The following is a 14,100-nucleotide window of genomic DNA, read 5'->3' as shown; positions in this document are numbered from 1 at the left end:
TGCCTAAAACTTTTGCACAGTACTATATATTATATATATATATATATATATATATATATATATATATATATATATATATATATATAGTTTGCACAGTTGGAACATTTAATAAAGTTATAGTTTAGAGTAAGTATTTTGTACTGTTTATTAAAGGTTTATGTTTTGTTTTACTCTGATGATAGCTGCCTTTTTAAAACATACTTTTGTAGAACTACATCCGCATACAGTCTCAACATTCTCACGGAAGTCGTGGTTAAATCCAGTTGTTTTCTTCAGTTTACAGATGTGAGTAAAGCATCGAGGCCAGAAATGCTGAAACAAAAGTGTGATTGAGTTTGGCAAGGACGCATTTCACTCATGCACTGTCTGTGCTACGCAACAAGGCAGTAGATTACGTTCGTATGCAAACCATACTGAAAACTAAACATAAACTGAATGAAAATAAACCAAAGCAAACTACAGGGAGAACAACGCACCCTGACTGTCATTGCAACATGAAACTGTACATAGCAACAACGCACCCTGACTGTCATTGCAACATGAAACTGTACATAGCAACAACACACCCTGACTGTCATTGCAACATGAAACTGTACATAGCAACAACACACCCTGACTGCCATTGCAGCATGAAACTGTACATAGCAACAACACACCCTGACTGTCATTGCAGCATGAAACTGTACATAGCAACAACACACCCTGACTGTCATTGCAGCATGAAACTGTACATAGCATCAACACACCCTGACTGTCATTGCAACATGAAACTGTACATAGCAACAACACACCCTGACTGCCATTGCAGCATGAAACTGTACATAGCAACAACACACCCTGACTGTCATTGCAGCATGAAACTGTACATAGCAACAACGCACCCTGTCATTGCAGCATGAAACTGTACATAGCAACAACACACCCTGACTGCCATTGCAACATGAAACTGTACATAGCAACAACACACCCTGACTGCCATTGCAGCATGAAACTGTACATAGCAACAACACACCCTGACTGTCATTGCAGCATGAAACTGTACATAGCAACAACGCACCCTGTCATTGTAGCATGAAACTGTACATAGCAACGCACCCTGTCATTGCAGCATGAAACTGTACATAGCAACAACACACCCTGACTGTCATTGCAGCATGAAACTGTACATAGCAACAACACACCGTCATTGTAGCATGAAACTGTACATAGCAACAACGCACCCTGTCATTGTAGCATGAAACTGTACATAGCAACGCACCCTGTCATTGCAGCATGAAACTGTACATAGCAACGCACCCTGTCATTGCAGCATGAAACTGTACATAGCGCATGAGAAAGCAGGTTTCCTCTGCACAAAATGTATTTGGTAGGTTACTTAACTATACAAATGTAAATACGTGAATAAAAACATGGTGCTTAACTGATATAATATGGCTGTATCGTATCAACAGGAAGCTCAATTTCAGTGTTTAATTTTAATCGCGGAAAAATGCAAAATGTATGTTTATTAAGGGAGAATTTAATACAAAATAAAGCCTTATTGCAATTGTCTTTTTTTTGATCACGTTAAACTATGTGTGTGACGTCATTGACCTCAGCTCGGGTAGTGCAGTGGATATGGGGTATAAGGAAAGCAGGTTGCTGTTGGAAGTGGTGTTAGTGGATCAGTAGATGGCACTCTTCTTTCTGGTCCAGAAATTGTACCAGGGGTGCCCAATCCTGGTCCTGGAGGGCCGTAGTCCAGCAGGTTTTCTAGGTCTCCTTAGGGCCCTGTCTATACTATGCATTTAAACCGTATTAGTTGGCTTTTAACTCTTGGAAGCCTAATTAACCAGATTGCATTAAGAGTTTGAACGTTGTACTACTTGAATTGCAATCAGGTGACACAGAGAAAGGAACCTGTTTGAGTAATGAGCCAGTCAGGCATTTTAAAAGCACGACTATACTCCAAAACACTCGGGTGTCAGTACATGAGAAAATGAACCTGCTCAAAACCACACCACTCATTTTATTTATTCCTAAACAAGTTGAGCATCTCTCCAAGCTCCTTCTGTTTGCTTTGTACAAACTCCTGCGTGCGCCGTTCAATTTCCTGAATATCCTTGTCCTTCTGCAACTTCTCCAACTCCTCTTTGGTCTGAAATAATAATAATAAAAAATAAACAAACAAAATAAAGAGCACAATAGTTTAAAAGGGTCACATCATTAATATTAATGCTAGGACCCAGTTTTCAGGTTCTGAACTCTGCTCAAAACCAATCCTTACCAGCTGGACACAGTATGCTCCCTTCTTGTAGCTGACTGAAGACTGTAGACTTCTTCGTGTGAAGAATTCCTCTACAGTACATGCTATTTTGTGTAAAACTTCATTTTCGTAGGCGTAGACGTTGCCCTTGCTGTCAACCATAACGATCAACTGCAGCCCCTCAGCCAAGCAGGGGAAGTTGTCGATGGCTCCAATGACGACCATCATCTCGGACTGAGGCAGGTACAGCTCTTGCCAAGCCTCCATCATGTCCTTTCTTCCCCGTAAGACTGTGTTCTTGAGTGCGGCGATTCGCAAGCTGTATCCTTCTGGGAACACTAAGGGCATTTCCATGTGCGTGTGCTTCTCCACCATTCTGGCCAGTTTATTTGGGTAATCTTTGGCTGTGAACAGACAGCTCATTATGAGTGAAAGCATGAAACACAACTTGTCCCACCTATGTGGCCCATACACAAGCTTTAAAAAGTGAAACATCAACTATCAAAACAAATCAGATCTCCATGAAATATAAAGTGATCAACATCTGTCACTGCAAAGTTCAATTTGTATATTAAATAGGAATTATATGTAATCTCCAGATTTTATTCCAAATGACAACTCATTCTATTGCAGGTTCTTTTTTTGGGCAAACATCGCAGCATGGTATATAGAGTCAGGGGTGGACAAATCACTATTGTGTGGTAGACCGATGGGCTACCAAAAGATAAACTGTGGTAGCCCACCACAAATGTTGGTAGCCCACAATTTTCAGTAGATAAACATTTCCATTTAACGCTACGCAGCATTAAAAAAAATGTAGACAATTGTAAGGTGGCAAGGTTCAAAAAAGAAATCCGACATCACTTCTGAGGGCCGCTAATAAAACATATATCACCAGATACTGCCAACGTTTGCTAACAGCCTAGTTTCTGTTATTTAAATGTAGGGAGTTATGTTTGGCAGCACCATTTGTGTTATTTTCCCAGAGTTCATCCAGGCCCTGCGTTATGGGCGGGCCTTAGGGGGCCTGGCCTGTCCAGTTTAGATTCAGTGCCCCCGTTTCAGATTCTAAATTGATATAAAAAAAATCTATGAGAAATCTTGAATCAAATCAAAGTAAAGCACAATAATAACAATAATTTTAAAATGTCTAATTGCTTCTAGTGTTTGGAACCCCCTTCGTAAGATCGCCTTGTCGGATTGTTTACAAGAGCGTGTGCTTTTTATATTCAGTATTGAATAGTCAGTTGAAAGTAAGCATTACGTACATTCATCACTTTACAGTAATGTGGTGTGTGTGGGAATCTGTTTCAATCTCTGTAGAGGGCCTCCTCACTGTATGATTGTATTCGTTTCAGGTACTGTCACTCAGACACCACATCGTTGCTAATGCGGTAACAGTAATAATTAAAAATAGGGGTGGGCATTATTATAGATATCGAACAATATCGATATCATCAAAATATCAAGACTGTTCTATATTGATAACTTTCAAAATATCGAGTGACAAACTCGGTATAATCAAGTTTATTTTGCATGGAGATCCAACAAACCCTATGCATACCTTGTTAGTCTCGTAGGCAAACACCACACAAGTATTATTTAACCATTTTATTTCATTGATTGGTGTTTTTATTTTTTTTTAAGAACCCAATTTAGCAAATGTACTTCAAACCGAAATAGCTATAAAATCAAGAAAAACAACAAATCCGCACTGCTCCAACAGTAAAGTGACACATACATGTGCGTTCCTGTTATAGTGCTCAAAATACATAGAAATACGGGGGAAATATATACCTAAATTTGAAAGCCAAATACCAAAATTGAAACCCCTCTCGGACAGCATTAAAGAGCCCATCCTACTGCAAATCCAGCAGCCAAATATGTATCCACCTGCCACGGCCTAAAAGACAGTGTGTGACACCCTGCAGCCACACATGAGATGTGTTACAATCAATGGGGAGGGAGCGAGGGAGGGGGCAGGTGTACTGTTCCTGGGGAAGGGGGCTGTTCTGCTCATACATGTGTAATGTTTAGTATTGTTGATTTGGCAATACTGTACTTGTAATATAGTCATGCCAATAAAGAACATTTGAATTTGAGACAAGGGGAGAAAGAGACAGGGAAAGAGAGAGACGGGGAGTGAGAGAGACAGGTTGGGAGAGAGACAGGGTGGGAGAGAAGGGGGGTAGAGAGGGCAGGAGAGACAGGGGAGAATGGGGGGTTGAGAGAGAGGGTGGCAGAGACAGGAGAGAAAGAAAGTGAGAAAGAGAAACAGAGAGATCAAAGACAGTCAATGGTCAGAATGATGTGAACCCAGTAGAAACCAGTCACAAATCATCAGGAATAACTTACACATTTCAAGACGGCAGAAGTCCTGAATCCATTTGTTCTCTTCAGGGTCTTGTTTCCGGCACAGGCTGGGAAAAGAGACACACACACACACACACACACACAGATAAATCACTAAGTTGTGTCTGAAGTGGAATGAGCACTGTTTCAAAACACCAGGGCTGGGTTGCACCAGCTATGCGTAAGTTGTTCCCTAAGTTAACATGTAAAGCCTCTACAAGGTCCTTAGTTCTAAGTTCACACAAGAAACCAATGGCTTTACAAGTGCCTTTAAACTACCACTAGTATTTATTAATTCGGCTGATGCACTTTTCCAAGGCAACTAAAAAAGTTAATGATAAAATGCATATAACTTAATTGCCTTTGTGAATTGGGATGTCGATACGAAGTGTCTGCCTGCACTCTGCACTGTGTTAATTAGCAATACATTATGTAAATCAAAGTTCTAGAATGTACATAATTGAATATATACAATTCAAAATGTATGTGTCTGTGTCTCTGTCAAAACCAGCACAACTTGACAGGACAGACACCCATTCCACACTGAAGACAGAATTCAGTAACATTTTCTTTGGTGAAGCGGAGGTATTTTATTCAAATCAAAATGGTATATGTGCTGGGTAAAATAATTGATTATATAACTATACCTATAGGAAAGTTTATATAAAAATACAACATTAGCAGGGTGAAATATAGATTTTGTATTGGTAAAAGTGTTCTCTAACCCTAGTACTGTCAAGCTCAATCCTGATCCTCCTGACCCCAGTGCCTTTTGGTTTCAGTTCCAGCTGAATGCTCAATGGCTAATTGAACACTTATCTAAACTAATATCTCATTCATTCTTTCTCATTATCCTATTTTCAGGGTGAGCACATGGCCTGCAGTATTGCTGCTCCACTTCACTGATGCATTTCCTCCATAGCTGTCCTCTGCCATAGTTCTCCATCTCCTCTCTTCCTCCACCCTTCCCACATCTCTCTCCAAACAGCCCTACCTCCTAAACTATTATATATATATATATATATATATATATATATATATATATATATATATATATATATATAGGCCTTTGTCATTGTTTTCAGCTCTTGAACAGTTACAGAGTTGCAGTTACCAAGACATTGAATAAACAAGCAGAAATCGGCTATTATTTTGGAGCAGAAAACGATGCAAAATGGTCAATCAACCCAATTATTAGTTTATTGAAAGGTTGGATCACTTAATTGAGAGCTCAGCTAGGATGAAAACCAGAAAACCCTGGGATCAACGTGAATATTTATTTTTCATTAAATACTGCTGATAAAAACAGGAACGCACAAGATCTGTTGGGGTAGCAGATCCTTAGCTTCCAATTCATGACTTTCTGAACACATCATCAATTAATAACAGCGAACACAAAATAAAATACAACTTTCCACCCAGAACTAGACTCCACTCAAGAAAAAGTGTGCCAGTCTTTTAAGAACTTACCCCAGAGCAAATAGATTCGCTTCTCTCTGTGTTGTGACTATGGCAGCCATTTCTGTGTGTACATCCCTTTCAGTAAGAGCACTGCCTTGTTGATATGCCCACCTCTGACAGCTCAGTGGAATGCTTTTTGAAGTCCTAAAACAATAAAAAAAATAATAAAAATGGGTATGAAACTCAATGAACTCAAGCCTGATCATTTATTTTTGTTGTAATTTACATTCTAGAGACGTGCTGGAAGTAATAGCACACATATGAATTGTCTCCCTAATAACGTGCACACTGTAGTTCCTAAAAGGTCTATCCTCAGCCCGTATACACACACATGCCAATACAGACCAGATTTGTAATGCAGTGTTTCTCAAACCTGTTCCTGGAGGCCCACTGTGCTCTTACAATCCCCTGTACTGTGCTCTTACAATCCCCTGTACTGTGCTCTTACAATCCTGTACTGTGCTCTTACAATCCCCTGTACTGTGCTCTTACAATCCACTGTACTGTGCTCTTACAATCCTGTACTGTGCTCTTACAATCCCCTGTACTGTGCTCTTACAATCCCCTGTACTGTGCTCTTACAATCCCCTGTACTGTGCTCTTACAATCCCCTGTACTGTGCTCTTACAATCCCCTGTACTGTGCTCTTACAATCCCCTGTACTGTGCTCTTACAATCCCCTGTACTGTGCTCTTACAATCCTGTACTGTGCTCTTACAATCCCCTGTACTGTGCTCTTACAATCCCCTGCACTGTGCTCTTACAATCCCCTGCACTGTGCTCTTACAATCCCCTGCACTGTGCTCTTACAATCCCCTTCATTCACTAAGAAAGTTTACAAACGAGAGGAGGCCATTCAGCCCATCTTGCTCGTTTGGTTGTTAGTAGCTTATTGATGCCAGAATCTCATCAAGCAGCTTCTTGAAGGATCCCAGGGTGTCAGCTTCAACAACATTACTGGGGAGTTGGTTCCAGACCCTCACGATTCTCTGTGTAAAAAAGTGCCTCCTATTTTCTGTTCTGAATGCCCCTTTATCTAATCTCCATTTGTGACCCCAGGTCAAAAAAAGTCCTGCTTGAATCAGATCACCGCGTAGTCTTCTTTATTCAAGACTGAACAGATTCTTTCAGCCTCAGCATATAGAGTGCCTGTAAAAAGCTAACATTCTGTTAATTTAAAATATGACATTTAACTAATTTTATAACATCACTTGTCATTTTATTATATTGAACTAAACCAAATTTCGTTACAATTTATGCTATTCCAAACTTTGACACACTGTATATGCTGTATAGCCAGGCTGGCGATAATAATATGACAAGTTATTCACTAATAATAATAATAATAATAATAATAATAATAATCTCCCCTGCATTAGATTGTTAGCTTGGACCAACACATCCTTGGCAGTCTTATGTTGTTGTCTATGATTCACTTTATTTATTTACACACGATTGTGACAGCTGGGCGCGTTGCAGATAGAAACTGACCCCGAAGGTGATGCTGTATTTGTTTGTGAAGTTCACCCTCCTCTAGGCAAGATCTCATCTGAGGTTTGGCACACCGCTTCTCACTCAGTTCTGATGGTTTTGTGTCAATACATCTACGATAGCATTATGATCATATCCTAGTGCGGGGGAATGGCACTCCACAGCCTTGAACTCCACATTCGACGTTGCAATGAAGGTATGACACAGGCCCGGTTTTTGGGATGGAACCGCATAACAGTCTCGCGTTTTGATTGGTCCATCTCTGTCACATGAATATGTCGTCACACGAGTGGAAAAAGCGTGCAGGCATTTTTAACATTGTGATCAGAGAGAGAGAGTGATCTGCTTTCCACAACCTTACCATTCAAATATAATGTGGTATTATGCTGTACTGATATAACAAACTATGGGTGATTACTTTATATGAATTATCATGTTAATGCATGAACGTAAGAATTGGCTTTCAGTGGTGGTGTACTTTTTTCTTTCAAGTAGCATATATCTATAATCGTTTTTGCGATATATTTTAATATAAAATGTATACACTATTGCAGTTTTGTTAGAGGATACATTAGTTTATCTCTTATGTAATCACAGTTTTACATATAGACTGCCCCTGTTTTCATTTACGTCGCAAATTCTGGGCCGCTTTGGTTTTTAGATAACGCCCGAATTCTGGGCCGCTTTGCATTTTCGAATTCAGCCCAGTTTTGGGGACTCAGCTGACAGCCAAGTTTCTAAGTCATCCATGCAGTTTACCATAAACTGGATCGTGAATTCATTTGCGAGTAACCCTTAGTACATGAATCGAAGTTAATGTATTTTTTATTCTCCCCAGAAATCTTTTTTTTTTTTTTTATGAAAAAACCGAAATAAAATGTAAATGTTAAAAAAAACGTATTGCTTATTACATGAAGAAACTACACTGCACTGAAATAGATACGTGAAAATTAATTTAAGCAGTCATTTTCCTTTATTAAAGACTAATAGTGAAAATAAATGATTGTAGTAATTTTTCTTTTCCCCGCCCCTCTTTTGCGCAAAACCTGAACTCCAATTCCCCTCCACACACGTGTACCACCATGCAACCCCTGCACACGCACACACCACCATGCAACCCCTGCACACACTACCATGCAACCCCTACATGCACAGACCACCATGCAACCCCTGCACGCATACACCCACCATGCAACCCCTGCACACACACACACACCACCATGCAACCCCTACATGCACAGACCACCATGCAACCCCTGCACGTATACACCCACCATGCAACCCCTGCACGCATACACCCACCATGCAACCCCTGCACACACACACACCACCATGCAACCCCTACATGCACAGACCACCATGCAACCCCTGCACGCATACACCCACCATGCAACCCCTACATGCACAGACCACCATGCAACCCCTGCACACACACACACCACCATGCAACCCCTACATGCACAGACCACCATGCAACCCCTGCACGCATACACCCACCATGCAACCCCTGCACACACACACACCACCATGCAACCCCTACATGCACACACTACCATGCAACCCCTACATGCACAGACCACCATGCAACCCCTGCACGCATACACCCACCGTAGCAATTCTTTGCAAAATATATTTTCGGGTATTCAGCCCCATTCATGTCTATGGCAGTGTTAAAAAAACACATTTTCAGTCATATCTCTCGAATCAGAGCACGTACAACCACCATTCAAAGTGATATAGACTCAGGGGAGCACCCCAAACCACTAAAACGGTGTGGTGGTTCACCCAAAAACTCATGTCATGATGAAAAAATTCACTTTGCCAAGCCGTCCTGGCATCTGAACCATGAAAATGGTGACTCCTTGTGTGGGGCCCCATGGGGCCCCACCATAAAAAAAAAATCAAGTTCCTAACCCCCACAGAACCCGAGATACGCCCTGTCAAAAATGTCCAAAAACTACCCTTTTCTGGGTCATATCTCCATGACCCTGGGGCCTAGAAACTGGGTTGAACTTCCTAGGGTCATGTCTAGGGGCCCTCTTTCACAGGGAACCACCTGTTTTCAAATGCTACATTTTCAACAAATTTACACATTTTCAGCATGATGGCATGTCAAGGTTGCATTTCCAATAGCTTTTGAGCTCCAGGTTGGAAAAAAAGTCTAAACTGGTGTCCTTTCTAGCTGGGGACACGTCACTTGGAGGGATCGACAGGGGCCCCGAGGTGGACCTCCGTACCGATTTTCAAGTCTCGGGGACCCCCGGAACCCACAGGGGGGGGTTTGGTCATCAGATTATTCTCCATTTTATTGTAACTGAGGTACCGTTCAGTTGAGCGAAAATTGTAAAGGGGTACTCGAGCTGAAACCTCCAGATAGAAGGTGTACAGTTTCAAAAAAAAGTTGAAAACCCCTGACCTACAGTATAAACTATCAGGAATAGATAAGGGAAATGTTAACTAATACGATACAATAGGATTTATTTGAAGTTGTTGAAGGGCACTGGTCTCTTAAACCCAGAAGTTCTGATAAACCCCTACGCCTCACTATATATTGATGGACATTACATAAGCAAATGAGATGTCCTTTTTTTTTTGGTATACCATGTTCCTAAATGTTTTCTGGGGAGAGTAAAAAATACATTAACTTTGATTCATGTACTAAGGGTTACTCTCAAATGAATTCACGATCCAGTTTATGGTAAACTGCATGGATGACTTAGAAGCTCGGCTGTCAGCTGAGTCCCCAAAATTGGGCTGAATTCGAAAATGCAAAGCGGCCCAGAATTTGGGACATTATCTGAAAAGCAAAGCGGCCCAGAATTTGCGACGTAAATGAAAAAAGGGGCAGTCTATATGTAAAACTGTGATTACATAAGAGGTAAACTAATGTATCCTCTAACAAAACTGCAATAGTGTATACATTTTATATTAAAATATATCACAAAAACGATTATAGATATATGCTACTTGAAAGAAAAAAATACACCACCACAGAAAGCCAATTCTTACATTCGTGCATAACATGATAATTCATATAAAGTAATCACCCATAGTTTGTTTTATCAGTACAGCGTAATACCACATTATATTTGAATGGTAAGGTTGTGGAAAGCAGATCACTCTCTATCTCTCTGATCACAATGTTAAAAATGCCTGCAAGCTTTTCCACTCGTGTGACGACATATTCATGTGACAGACATGGACCAATCAAAACGCGAGACTGTTATGCGGTTCCATCCCAAAAACCGGGCCTGTGTCATACCTCTTGCAATGTCGTGACATTCACTGCGTAAACCGGGCCTGTGTCATACCTCTTGCAATGTCGTGACATTCACTGCGTAAACCGGGCCTGTGTCATACCTCTTGCAATGTCGTGACATTCACTGCGTAAACCGGGCCTGTGTCATACCTCTTGCAATGTCGTGACATTCACTGCGTAAACCGGGCCTGTGTCATACCTCTTGCAATGTCGTGACATTCACTGCGTAAACCGGGCCTGTGTCATACCTCTTGCAATGTCGTGACATTCACTGCGTAAACCGGGCCTGTGTCATACCTCTTGCAATGTCGTGACATTCACTGCGTAAACCGGGCCTGTGTCATACCTCTTGCAATGTCGTGACATTCACTGCGTAAACCGGGCCCTTTCCGTAGACAGTTTCTGGATGCTGTAATGATTGCGGCTTTTACACCGAAACGTGAATAGCCCATATATAACTATTTTAAAGACAGTAATGTTAATGTCGATTATAAAATTCTAGTTCCATAACCCAAAGTAAGTTCCCAAAACGCATTTTTTTAAAATTCACAAAGACGTACGCATTACTTTTCCGGCTTCTCCAGATGGACACCTAGACGCTTCCTTTCCACAGCACTAGGACACCCTGAAATTGTGTTAATAAAGCCATACCTTGATTTACATTTTTTCATTTTAATTCATTTTCAACTGCGCATGCTCCCAACCATTCGCGAGGTGCTTCACAATAACAACATTAACGTTGGAGAGTCTGCGCACGTCGTGCGTCTAAAGACGCGGGTCTGCAGTTGGAACAAGCTGGCAATCTGCGTGAACTCAGCCGGAAAAGACGACACCAGGTCACGCAGTAACGGGAGTCAGATGCTGCACAGCCTGCAGTGTAGAGGGAGGGGGCGATTGTGTTTAATATAGAGGGAGGGGGCGATTGTGTTTAATATAGAGGGAGGGGGCGATTGTGTTTAATATAGAGGGAGGGATGATGGATTCTGTTTAATATAGAGGGAGGGAGCGATTGTGTTTAATATAGAGGGAGGGGTGATGGATTCTGTTTAATATAGAGGGAGGGAGCGATTGTGTTTAATATAGAGGGAGGGGGCGATTGTGTTTAATATAGAGGGAGGGATGATGGATTCTGTTTAATATAGAGGGAGGGGGCGATTGTGTTTAATATAGAGGGAGGGAGCGATTGTGTTTAATATAGAGGGAGGGGGCGATTGTGTTTAATATAGAGGGAGGGAGCGATTGTGTTTAATATAGAGGGAGGGAGCGATTGTGTTTAATATAGAGGGAGGGGGCGATTGTGTTTAATATAGAGGGAGGGGGCGATTGTGTTTAATATAGAGGGAGGGGGCGATTGTGTTTAATATAGAGGGAGGGGTGATGGATTCTGTTTAATATAGAGGGAGGGAGCGATTGTGTTTAATATAGAGGGAGGGAGCGATTGTGTTTAATATAGAGGGAGGGAGCGATTGTGTTTAATATAGAGGGAGGGAGCGATTGTGTTTAATATAGAGGGAGGGGTGATGGATTCTGTTTAATATAGAGGGAGGGGGCGATTGTGTTTAATATAGAGGGAGGGATGATGGATTCTGTTTAATATAGAGGGAGGGGGCGATTGTGTTTAATATAGAGGGAGGGGGCGATTGTGTTTAATATAGAGGGAGGGGTGATGGATTCTGTTTAATATAGAGGGAGGGAGCGATTGTGTTTAATATAGAGGGAGGGAGCGATTGTGTTTAATATAGAGGGAGGGAGCGATTGTGTTTAATATAGAGGGAGGGAGCGATTGTGTTTAATATAGAGGGAGGGATGATGGATTCTGTTTAATATAGAGGGAGGGGGCGATTGTGTTTAATATAGAGGGAGGGATGATGGATTCTGTTTAATATAGAGGGAGGGGGCGATTGTGTTTAATATAGAGGGAGGGGGCGATTGTGTTTAATATAGAGGGAGGGGTGATGGATTCTGTTTAATATAGAGGGAGGGAGCGATTGTGTTTAATATAGAGGGAGGGAGCGATTGTGTTTAATATAGAGGGAGGGAGCGATTGTGTTTAATATAGAGGGAGGGAGCGATTGTGTTTAATATAGAGGGAGGGAGCGATTGTGTTTAATATAGAGGGAGGGGTGATGGATTCTGTTTAATATAGAGGGAGGGAGCGATTGTGTTTAATATAGAGGGAGGGAGCGATTGTGTTTAATATAGAGGGAGGGGTGATGGATTCTGTTTAATATAGAGGGAGGGAGCGATTGTGTTTAATATAGAGGGAGGGGGCGATTGTGTTTAATATAGAGGGAGGGGGCGATTGTGTTTAATATAGAGGGAGGGGGCGATTGTGTTTAATATAGAGGGAGGGGGCGATTGTGTTTAATATAGAGGGAGGGGTGATGGATTCTGTTTAATATAGAGGGAGGGAGCGATTGTGTTTAATATAGAGGGAGGGGGCGATTGTGTTTAATATAGAGGGAGGGGGCGATTGTGTTTAATATAGAGGGAGGGGGCGATTGTGTTTAATATAGAGGGAGGGGGCGATTGTGTTTAATATAGAGGGAGGGAGCGATTGTGTTTAATATAGAGGGAGGGATGATGGATTCTGTTTAATATAGAGGGAGGGGGCGATTGTGTTTAATATAGAGGGAGGGATGATGGATTCTGTTTAATATAGAGGGAGGGGGCGATTGTGTTTAATATAGAGGGAGGGGGCGATTGTGTTTAATATAGAGGGAGGGGTGATGGATTCTGTTTAATATAGAGGGAGGGAGCGATTGTGTTTAATATAGAGGGAGGGAGCGATTGTGTTTAATATAGAGGGAGGGAGCGATTGTGTTTAATATAGAGGGAGGGAGCGATTGTGTTTAATATAGAGGGAGGGGGCGATTGTGTTTAATATAGAGGGAGGGGTGATGGATTCTGTTTAATATAGAGGGAGGGAGCGATTGTGTTTAATATAGAGGGAGGGGGCGATTGTGTTTAATATAGAGGGAGGGAGCGATTGTGTTTAATATAGAGGGAGGGGGCGATTGTGTTTAATATAGAGGGAGGGGGCGATTGTGTTTAATATAGAGGGAGGGAGCGATTGTGTTTAATATAGAGGGAGGGGGCGATTGTGTTTAATATAGAGGGAGGGGGCGATTGTGTTTAATATAGAGGGAGGGAGCGATTGTGTTTAATATAGAGGGAGGGGGCGATTGTGTTTAATATAGAGGGAGGGAGCGATTGTGTTTAATATAGAGGGAGGGATGATGGATTCTGTTTAATATAGAGGGAGGGGGCGATTGTGTTTAATATAGAGGGA

The 14,100-nt window shown here is 41.6% G+C and overlaps 1 protein-coding gene across 1 annotated transcript; it reads right to left on the bottom strand.

Annotated features, from left to right (window-relative positions):
* Nucleotides 1–827: 827 nt before the first annotated feature.
* On the bottom strand, nucleotides 828–10,846 carry LOC117404984 (uncharacterized). The gene is made up of 5 exons (XM_059014525.1): nucleotides 10,812–10,846; nucleotides 6,068–6,202; nucleotides 4,601–4,665; nucleotides 2,267–2,649; nucleotides 828–2,137 (listed from the first exon to the last, which is right to left on the bottom strand). The coding sequence occupies exons 1-5, from the start codon at nucleotides 10,829–10,831 to the stop codon at nucleotides 2,009–2,011; spliced, it is 732 nt and encodes a 243-aa protein (XP_058870508.1). The 5' UTR covers nucleotides 10,832–10,846; the 3' UTR covers nucleotides 828–2,008.
* Nucleotides 10,847–14,100: the final 3,254 nt, after the last annotated feature.

The sequence above is a fragment of the Acipenser ruthenus genome, chromosome 48 (genome assembly GCF_902713425.1).
Source record: "Acipenser ruthenus chromosome 48, fAciRut3.2 maternal haplotype, whole genome shotgun sequence".
Classification (NCBI taxonomy): domain Eukaryota; kingdom Metazoa; phylum Chordata; class Actinopteri; order Acipenseriformes; family Acipenseridae; genus Acipenser; species Acipenser ruthenus.
The sequence above is the reverse complement of the archived record's forward strand: the minus strand, read 5'-3'. Positions and strand labels throughout refer to the sequence as shown.